Here is a 10,213-nt window from a genome sequence, read left to right as displayed (position 1 = left end):
GATTTGAGCTTTAGCCTGTTTGCAGTAGAATGATAAAAATTACTAAACAAATGTTTTGGGGGATTTGAAAGTTTAAACAATGATAACTGATAGATAAAGCAGATATTACCAGTGCTTGAATTTGTTTATGAAAGGAGAAAATCACCTTTTTCCTACATATTGAAATTACTTCATGGAACACATTTTTTCTGAATTGATCATGATTAAATTGATCCAGACCTTTAGAAAGTGGTTATTTAAAGTCTGCCTCTAAAGAGACCATGGATGTAGACCCCTGCCTTAGAATCTGTGTCTGTGCTGCCACCTAGCTTGACATAGCAAGAATGACACCCTTTTCTCCCTGGTTTTCACTGGCCTGATGGCGTGACAGCCCAGGTGCTCGAGCTGACTCTGACCCTGGCCGTGCTCTTCTGCTCACCAGTGCTGAACCCCCGGCTGGGCTCAGGAGACTGACCCACAGTCGGACCATCCTGATAAAACGGGCGTCATGATTTGTGCTTGAACCTGTTTCTGACAATGGTTTATTGATAGAGAAAGCAGTTATTACCATTACGTGACTGTGTTCATGAAAGGAGAAAAGTCCCCTCCTATATTTATATACATACAGAGCTTCTACCAATTATATGATGGATCTGTTTTAACTGGCATCTGGTTCAACCAATCAGGGCCTTGAACAATGTACAGCAGCAACAGCAGGGTCCCACGCTCTTTAGAGAAGCTCTGTTTATTGGTGAACTATCCAGTCAACATACGCCAAGATTTGACTGACACCCTGTCTGACCAATGATATTCTAAGATGGCCAAGCATCTCACAGGGTGCTGGTGGAAGGGGTGGGCACTTTGGCCTGTCTGTGATGGGCCAAGTGTGGTTGGTGACACACTGGCAGGCAGAGCCGGGCTCCTCACCCTGGGGAGGGTTCTGCTCAGGCCCAGCCTGCTGGCTGCACGGGCCGCGTTCCTCTGGACCCCTGGGACGCAGCCAGTGCCCAGGCAGGCTGCTGACAGGGGGACAGCTGTCTTCTTTGCAGGAGGCTTTCCGAGATTTTTGTCGCCTCCAGGATCAGCCTGTGGGATACTTGTTGTTTAGGGTCAACAATCCAGCATGTTTTCCTCTGCTGGCCCGAGCTCAGTCACTCTCTCCCTGTGTAGTGCCAGATTCGAACCTGTGTGTCTGGGGACAAAGTGCTGAATGATGAGTATTCAATCCTGTTCAGACCAGATCATGCTGGTCCAAAGGCTAAATGCTCTATTCTTTATGAACTGGAAGTCTATCTGTATAGTTTCAATCAGCATCTGAGTGTGGCCCTGCGCCAGGCTCTGCAGTGCCCTGTGTCTCCAGCGCCTGAGGACTCTGGTGACCTTCAGAGTCTCTCAGTGCTGTTATTATTAGGGCTGGCTGTCTGATTAACCTTCACTCCCTCACTCAGCACTCCGGATTAGAGATGCACACTCACACTCACACGCTCCTCGCTCACTGCTCCAGAATAGACTCACTGACGCACTCACACTCTCTCTCTCATTGAATCACACACACTCTCTCTCTCATACACTCACACACACATATACTCTCTCATTCATTCACACACTCTCTCTCATCCACACACACACTCTCGTTCACACACTCTGACACGCAGATCTGCTCTCACACACACACTCACACGCTCTCACAGATGCCCAGATCTGCTCTCACACACACTGACACACTCTCTCTGATGCGCAGATCTGCTCTCTCTCACACACACACACTGATGCGCAGATCTGCTCTTAAATACATACTCACACACTCTCTCTGCTGCGCAGATCTGCTCTCACACACACTCTCTCTGATGCACAGATATGCTCTCACACACTGATGCGCTGATCTGCTCTCACACACACACTCTGCTGCGCAGATCTGCTCTCACACACACTCACACATTCTCTCTGCTGCGCAGATCTGCTCTCACACACACTCACACACTCTGCTGCTCAGATCTGCTCTCACACACACACTCACACACTCTGCTGCGCAGATCTGCTCTCACACACACTCACCCACTCTCTCTCCTGTGCAGATCTGCTCTCACACACACTCACACACTCTCTCTGCTGCACAGATCTGCTCTCACACACACACTCTGATGCACTGATCTGCTCTCACACACACTCACACACTCCCTCTGCTGCGCAGATCTGCTCTCACACTCACGCGCTGTGGAGTGCTCTGCTGGTGACTCACTCCACAGCAGTGTGCCGTATTTAGCAGGCTGATAAGCCCAGAGCGGAGGAACAGTGTGTCACTCTGACGGGGACAGAGGTGCTCAGGGTCACAGGACCCAGGCCAGGGTACATCAGCTTGGATTAACAGCCTGCCAGTTACACAGGCAACCAAACTGTTTGTCACTGAGTGCCTTGCATTGCACTGGGCCTTGAGTTCAGCAGCCCACAGGCTGTATCCCTGTGCTGTTTGGGTTCGTTATTTTACATTTTTAGGATGTTCTCTGTTTAACACTCTCCACTCCGCCATGAAGCAGCGCGTTTCCACATTGTCAGTTGCCCTGTGGATTCAGAGCAGGAGAGTTCTAGTCATCGCAGGAATGAGAGGAGCAACTCCGCCGACAGAAGGAACCAGGCTCACTCAATCAGTCAATGGCATAGTAATCCCAGTTCATTACCGTCCTCTGGGTCCTGCTCTCCCAGCCTCACACACGCTTCATCCTCCCTTGCTGTTTCGTCTCCAGGAGGGGCAGCGCGGCGGCGGGGGTGCGGAGCCCCGACAGCGGGGAGAAGGGTGTGGAGACTCGGCCGGGCCGCAGGGAGGGAGGCACGGGCAGGCAGCTATTTCTGGGTCTCTTTGAGCGCTGCTGGAATGCAGGCCGTGATCTCACTCCCTCGCCAGCCGCGCGCTTTGTTAGAGGAGTCTGAGGCCAAACCCTCCCCAGCACCACCCAAACTTTCCACCAGCCCCCAGCCCAGACGCGCAGATAAATATAGCAGAGCAAGGCCCCTCCAAAACACACACACACACACAAAGGCTGTAACTCGCACTGCTGTATAAAAGCCAGGCAGGCTGCATTCCTGAAGAGAGCACTGTCCGGTAGACAGCAGCAGGGAAGCGTTTTGGAAGAGCGCGGCACAGGGATCGAGAGAGGAGTGTATTTCTGCGCCCCTGTAGGACTGTCTGCTCTCCTCTGGTGTGTGTACAGACCCTCTGGCCCGTCAATGAGCCTGAAAAACTCGTCAGCCTTTCGATCGGAGCGCAGTTTCCATCAGACCTCATCTTCCTCCTCCTCTTCTTCCTCCTCGGCCTGTGGAGACCCCTACATGGAGAAGACGCGGGGGATCTTCGGAGAGGACTTTGGATCCTTCTTGCGGCCACAGGGAGAGCCCTTGGCATTCACAGGTAAGGGGCGCGGCCGAGGACAGGTGAATGGAAAGGGCAGGAGCTGAGCTCCGGGCGGGGGACCTCGTTGAGAGTTTGACCTTGTATGACTTCCCCTCCTTTGGCCCGGTTTCCCTCTGCCCCTCTGTCTCCGTCGCTGCTGTGCCTGTGCACATGGGGCTCAGGCAGGGTTTCCGTCCTGCCCTGCTGGCTTAGTTATCAGAGACACAGGAGTCTGAAGAGCCCCAGTCTGGGGACACAGCAGTCTGAAGAGCCCCAGTCTGGGGAGACAGGAGTCTGAAGAGCCCCAGTCTGGGGACACAGCAGTCTGAAGAGCCCCAGTCTGGGGAGACAGGAGTCTGAAGAGCCCCAGTCTGGGGACACCGCAGTCTGAAGAGCCCCAGTCTGGGGACACAGCAGTCTGAAGAGCCCCAGTCTGGGGAGACAGGAGCCTGAAGAGCCCCAGTCTGGGGAGACAGGAGCCTGAAGAGCCCCAGTCTGGGGACACAGCAGTCTGAAGAGCCCCAGTCTGGGGAGACAGGAGTCTGAAGAGCCCCAGTCTGGGGAGACAGGAACCTGAAGAGCCCCAGTCTGGGGAGACAGGAGTCTGAAGAGCCCCAGTCTGGGGAGACAGGAGTCTGAAGAGCCCCAGTCTGGGGACACAGCAGTCTGAAGAGCCCCAGTCTGGGGACACAGCAGTCTGAAGAGCCCCAGTCTGGGGACACCGCAGTCTGAAGAGCCCCAGTCTGGGGAGACAGGAGTCTGAAGAGCCCCAGTCTGGGGAGACAGCAGTCTGAAGAGCCCGAGTCTGGGGAGACAGCAGTCTGAAGAGCCCCAGTCTGGGGAGACAGGAGCCTGAAGAGCCCCAGTCTGGGGAGACAGCAGTCTGAAGAGCCCCAGTCTGGGGAGACAGGAGTCTGAAGAGCCCCAGTCTGGGGAGACAGGTGCCTGAAGAGCCCCAGTCTGGGGAGACAGGAGTCTTGCTTAAAGAAGTGCCTCCTGGTTTCAGTCTGAGCTGCAGGTAGAGTGTTTCTTGCAGTTTGCCCTGATTACAACACTCTGCTCCACAATGTACCGTCACGCTGGCCTTCTTCATGTTGGGCCGACGTCCTTCTCGCAACAACCTGGGTGTCTGACTGTCCTGAAGGGTGTCTGAGACTTCCTGCAGCTAGTTTTGTGTCGGGAGCTTGGAGTTGGGATTCTGGGAACAGACCTGTTTGTGATGGGAGCACTGGTTCAGGTCACCAGAGTGTCTGGGGTGTTGGTCAGGGGACACAGAGTGAGAGGACACTCTGGGGACAAGGAGACAGTGTCCAGGAGCGAAGAGTAAGAGGACACTGTGGGGACGAGGAGACAGAGTCCAGGGGCGCTGTGTGGGAGGACACTGTGGGGACGAGGAGACACTGTTCAGGGGCGCAGAGTGGGAGGACACTGTGGGGACGAGGAGACAGAGTCCAGGGGCGCAGAGTGGGAGGACACTCTGGGGACGAGGAGACAGTGTCCAGGGGTGCAGAGTGGGAGGACACTCTGGGGATGAGGAGACAGTGTCCAGGGGCGCAGAGTGGGAGGACACTGTGGGGACGAGGAGACAGAGTCCAGGGGCGCAGAGTGGGAGGACACTGTAGGGACAGGAGACAGAGTCCAGCAGAGTCTCCAGCAGGTGCTGATGAAGGGAGCAGCGCTGGCTGGGCTCCAGGCCCTGAGACACCGCGCTGCTCTTCACCGTATAAGAGCACAGCCAGGCCCGCTGTGGCCCGGTCAAGGGAAAGTCCATCTGGCTGCCCCCTGGGCAGTTTCTAGGGGCACTGAAATAATGGAAAAGCAGCTTCAGGACTGGCAGGACCCCAGTTTTAGAGCTCAGAGCTCCTTCCTGCGAACGGTCCTCTGTCCTTGCTGCTTCCTGGAAGAGAGCTGTGATTCCGCAGTCTCTGCGCACTGGGGCTGGAGCGAGAGGGGCTTCAGTCTCCCGTTCCCAGCCGGCAGCTGCACCTGCTCTTTTATCCCTGAGTCTCACACTCGGGTTTAAGGATGATTGAATTGCTTGGATTTGTCCTCCTGCCTCCTTCTCAACCTCTGTCTTTCTCCGTCCCCTCCTGCTGCCGCCCCAGGCCGCTCTGGCAATGCAGGGACCATCAGGACCCTGGGGGACACCTACCAGTTCACAGTGGACGTCAGCGACTTCTCCCCAGAGGACGTCATCGTCACCACATCCAACAACCAGATCGAGGTCCGGGCGGAAAAGGTGAGGCCGGGGCTCAGCTCAGGCGCAGTCTGCACCACCTGTGTCACATCCAGGCACTGTCACAGCTCTCTGCTCCAGAGAGTAACATTTCCCTTTGCAGATCAAGTGAGATTCAGCAACGTTGAAGTAAAGATGAATAACAGTAATGAGAAGTAAGCAGATTTTAGCAGAAGTCTGTGATGAAGGAAAAAAGCTTTGAAAAAAGTAACAAGTAACAAGTCCCTGTGTTTCATTTAAACACACAAATATAATGTATTATGTTAAAAACAAACTTTCAACATTGACTAGTGATTACAGGATCAGAGGGCAGGGTCGCCAGTAAATCAGCCCTCTGCCAGATCTCGCCGGAGCCAGCAAGCGGCTCAGTCAGTGCTCCTCCTAGGCGCACTTCCACCGGCCGCCAGCAGAGGGCGACATGGCCTCCCGCCTCGCTGCGCTGCCTCCGTACAGTTTAACTGAAGAAAAGGAACAGTTCGTTTATATCCCCTGTGCCCATGTTCAGTATACGGTTGCTTGTTGTTTTCTTTAAAAAAAAAAACATTTTAATTTGTTTCCTGATCTGAGTGTAGAGAGCCAAAGCAGGCAGTGGGATGGGTGTCGTTACTGGTGCTTTGTCCTTGCTGACTCTCTGCTCCCTGACCTCACCAGCTGGCTGCAGACGGCACAGTGATGAACACCTTCACCCACAAGTGCCAGCTGCCCGAGGACGTGGACCCCACCTCGGTCACCTCTGCCCTGGGGGAGAGCGGAGCGCTGACTGTCAAAGCGAGAAGACACCCAGCCAAGCACAGCGACCACGCCCCTCCCACCTTCCGCACAGAGATCAAGATCTGAGCGTCAGCCACCCCCCGAGCAGGCCTGAGACAGATACACACACACACACACACACACACACACACACACACACACACACACACACACACACACTGACAAGATAGATAAACACCAACATGCACCCTGTCCAGACCTGCGAGAACCAGCCCCCTTGCTTTGTAAATAACCTCTATTTATACTGCTGTGTCTAATACTGTTACTGTACACACTGGGTGCTTCCACAACAGCCAGCGCTGTCAGTTAAGGGCTGATGTGGCTCTGTCTCTCTCTAGAGAGCCCAAGCAAGAAAATATAAAAATACCACATGCCAGAAGATTAGTAGGTACAGAAAAACCTAAAACTACATTTGATTGCGTTCTCAGTTTTAAATTGTGCTGTGTGAATACCCGTATCTGATGTCTTGCTGTGAGAAGTGTGTGTTTCTCTGTGGTGAAGTGTCGTTGCTGTCTCTTCCTCCCCCAGACAGCTCCCCTGACCTCCTGGCAGGACAACACAGGGCCACAGCTCCCACCCTGAGCTTTTAATTGGATAATTACTGTTAATTGTTTAATTAAACCCTGACTCTTGTTGAAACCCCCGTTGACTCAGTGCACTCAGCCCCTGTGTGGGGGGGTTTCAGGACTGGTGCCCATTTCCTTCTGAACGCTGAGCTGACCAGGCAACCAGCTCTGTCCAGCCCTACAGAGCGCCCATGATAATCACGTTGAAATGACTTTGCTCTTTTTTACTTAGGAAATAAATAGTTTTGTGAGCCAGTAAGGTCTAAGAGTACTTATTGATTTCATTGATGGGATTGTTTGGTGGGTGATGAAGGGTTTCACTGATTGTCCATCTCCAGTAACACTAGACTCAAGGAAGATCTGTTGTAACCATGCAGATTACAGCTGCTCGTGCTCTCTGCTCGCTCCTGTCTGCTCCCTCCAGGCTCTCCCAGTGCTGTCAGCCTGCAGGGACGCCGGTGCACTGGCCTGTACTTACAGATCCCAGCTCGGCTCAGTCCCGCAGCACAGTGTGTTCGCACTCAGTCTTCGGCTTGGTTTTGAATATTTTTTTTAATAAAAGAGTAGGAAACAAAAATACAAATCATTTGTCAGTGAACACAGAGATCTGTAAGGACAGAAACAGACATTTCTGAAGTTTAAAAAGTGCCATACAAAAGTGCAAGGAAGCTCACAGCACCCGTTTGAAGAGTCCCATCACTGCAGTGATCACCACTCAGAGTTATCTCGACAGAAAGTCACATCCCACTGCCAGAAAAATGCATTCAGCACCTGAGGTCAGCTGAGTGACCCCTGTGGTCAGCGATGTCTTGTGTCAGAGATTCTATATCAGCAAAACAAGTGATTTTCTAAAAAAACATCAGCTCCTGTAGTGATCTTCCAGGCAAAGACAAAGCTCAGCTCTATTGATCAAAGGAAACTGGAACAGAGAGTACAGGCTGTTTGCCTAAATCACACAGAATCATCTCCTCTCTTCCCAAATCCACCTCCATCTCCCCCACTCCCAGTCAGCCCATCCAACCCTGAAAGAGTCTCAGAAGATTCTCCACCACCTTCCTCCCGCCCAGAAGGCAGGCCCTGACCCCAGCCACCACCTTCCTATTGGTTGCCCCAGCGGCCCGGGGTGTGGGAATGGCCGGTTCTGCTGGCCGGTGCTGTGACGGACGAGTGCTGCAGCCAGCGGGGAGGCGCCTGGTGGTGCCGTCCATCACTAGGTAGGTCGGGGATGGCGGAGGACCCCTGGGCAACCGCCTTCGCTCCGAGAGCGCAGGCGAGCGTGGGGTGGAGTCGTTGGCCAGCAAGATTGGGCTGGCACCTGGGTAGCCCACCAGGAACACTGGGTGCACACCAGGATTCAGGAGCACTCGCCTCCTCGGGCCCAAAGACTGCGACCTTGGCTGGTCTGGAAGATTACAAACAGGAAGGGAAGAAATACACATCGTGATGATCTTCCATTCAACGAAACGCACTGTAGCCCATTATAGTGAAGAAACTCCCTGATCCACTCCAGGTTTTACAGGCTGCATGTTCAGCAGGCAGCACACAGTATATTTACTATTATTTTAATTGCACATGTGATCAAGCCTCCAGCCTCTGGTACTGACTTCTGTCAGTCAAGAGCAGTAAAACCTGGAGTGGATCAGACCACTGTGCACTGGGAGTCTGACTGGCAGCACTGTAAACCCTGGAGTGGATCAGAGCGCTGTGCACTGGGAGTCTGTCTCCCAACCCTTCAAAGTGAAAGTATTTCAATGCCTCTCATCACATGCCTTGTTTGAAAAACAGACACTAACAAAACAGGTTTCATAAGTGTATTGCCCCAGGGAAGACTTTGAACTACTTCCTCAAGTACTGAATAAGATGTAGTAATTCCAAAACCAATATTTCAGTGAAAAACATATTCCTCTTTTCCAAACCTGCTGGATAGATTTTACAATAATAATATTAATAATAATTGCTTACACTTATATAGCGCTTTTCTGGACAGTCCACTCAAAGCGCTTTACAGGTAATGGGGATCCCCTCCACCACCACCACAAGCCTTCTGCTATCAACAGGACTCTTTTCTCTGCAGGATGAAGCCGTAAACAAATCACATTCTGTACGAGGAGAACCTTTTAGAGACTAATTTGAATAACATTTAAATAAAAGGAAGTAAAATTCAAGTTTACTGAATCCTTCGACTTGTTTGCACGTTAGATGTCTCACAGGGCTACTGAGTCTTCAGCTGCGTTATCTGTACTGACTACAGTCGCTGCAGTAGAAGTGAAGGGGAGTTAAACTGTGAAAGAGCCCTGCAAACACCACAGTTCGCCATGGGAAGATGCCACAGTACCTGGGAGCTGGCAGCTGTGCTCCTGCACTGCGGACATGCTGTCTCTCTGGGCTGTCATGGGATCGCTGCAGCGCTGCCTCTCTGGCCAGGACTGAGGCACTGCGCACCTTCCTCTGCCTTAAACAGGGCTCGTCCCCTCCCGTCCCACACCGGCGGGGACCGCCCCGGTCTTACACAACACACCGCGGCAGGCGGCCTGCCTGCACACCGCCTAGCTTGTCAGCGCTCGTCTGGCTGGGTGTTTGCACAGTGTTTGGAAACTGTCTGCAGATGTTTTTCAGAGCAAGGGGGAGGAGAGGGGAGAAAAAGAGTTTCAAATCTCTCTATTTCACCAGAAGGCTCCTTTTCTCCCAGCAGCCCCAGGGAGACGGCTGGGGGCCCTCACTGCTCTCCCCAAGCCTCTGTCCCGAACCCGCAGGGCTGCGGCTCTGTCCCCATCGCTGAGATGAGGAGTCCTGCTGTGAGAGAAGCGGAGCTTCCCTACACAGAGGACTGGAGAGACACAGAGTCGATCTTTAAGGCCCAGCAGGGCCATTTCTGTGGTTCACACCCAGGTTCTGGTGCAACACAGTCAGGTGACGTGAGTTGGTGACTCTTCTGTGGCTCTGAGGTGCGAGGTGTTTCCGGCTGTACTACTGCAGGCTGGTGGCTGGTGTGAAAAGGAGAAGACCTCAGCCCTCGTCAGAAACCAGCGGGTTTATACTGGGTTGACAAGGTTTGAGGCAGTGGAGGGCAAGGTTCCTCACAGACACCCGCGGCCACAAAACTTCCCGCTCGCAACAGCAGCCCTGCAGTGATCTCCACGTCAACAAGCTGTCGGTCAGCGGCCAGGGCCGGAGCAGCTGTTCCCAGCGCTGTGCTGGCAGCCCCCCCCGAGCTCCAGCCCGCCTCCACCGAGCCCTTCCTGGCTCCTTTTACACAAGGCTGAACCTTAAAATGAG

General features: G+C 53.3%; 1 protein-coding gene and 1 long non-coding RNA gene across 2 annotated transcripts; one reads left to right on the top strand and one right to left on the bottom strand.

Annotated features, from left to right (window-relative positions):
* Positions 1–2,995: 2,995 nt before the first annotated feature.
* Positions 2,996–7,192, top strand: hspb7 (heat shock protein family B (small) member 7). The gene is made up of 3 exons (XM_088617168.1): positions 2,996–3,382; positions 5,470–5,603; positions 6,252–7,192. Exons 1-3 carry the CDS (start codon positions 3,202–3,204, stop codon positions 6,435–6,437), a joined length of 501 nt encoding a protein of 166 aa, XP_088473294.1. The 5' UTR covers positions 2,996–3,201; the 3' UTR covers positions 6,438–7,192.
* A 278-nt stretch (positions 7,193–7,470) lies between these two features.
* Positions 7,471–10,176, bottom strand: LOC148642280 (uncharacterized). Its single transcript, XR_015929595.1, has 2 exons — positions 9,273–10,176; positions 7,471–8,339 (listed from the first exon to the last, which is right to left on the bottom strand). It is a non-coding gene; the product is annotated as an uncharacterized LOC148642280 (long non-coding RNA).
* Positions 10,177–10,213: the final 37 nt, after the last annotated feature.

Source organism: Lepisosteus platostomus, chromosome 23, assembly GCF_059453375.1.
Source record: "Lepisosteus platostomus isolate fLepPlt1 chromosome 23, fLepPlt1.hap1, whole genome shotgun sequence".
Classification (NCBI taxonomy): domain Eukaryota; kingdom Metazoa; phylum Chordata; class Actinopteri; order Semionotiformes; family Lepisosteidae; genus Lepisosteus; species Lepisosteus platostomus.
Note: the sequence above shows the minus strand (reverse complement) of the source record. Positions and strands in the feature narration are given on the sequence as shown.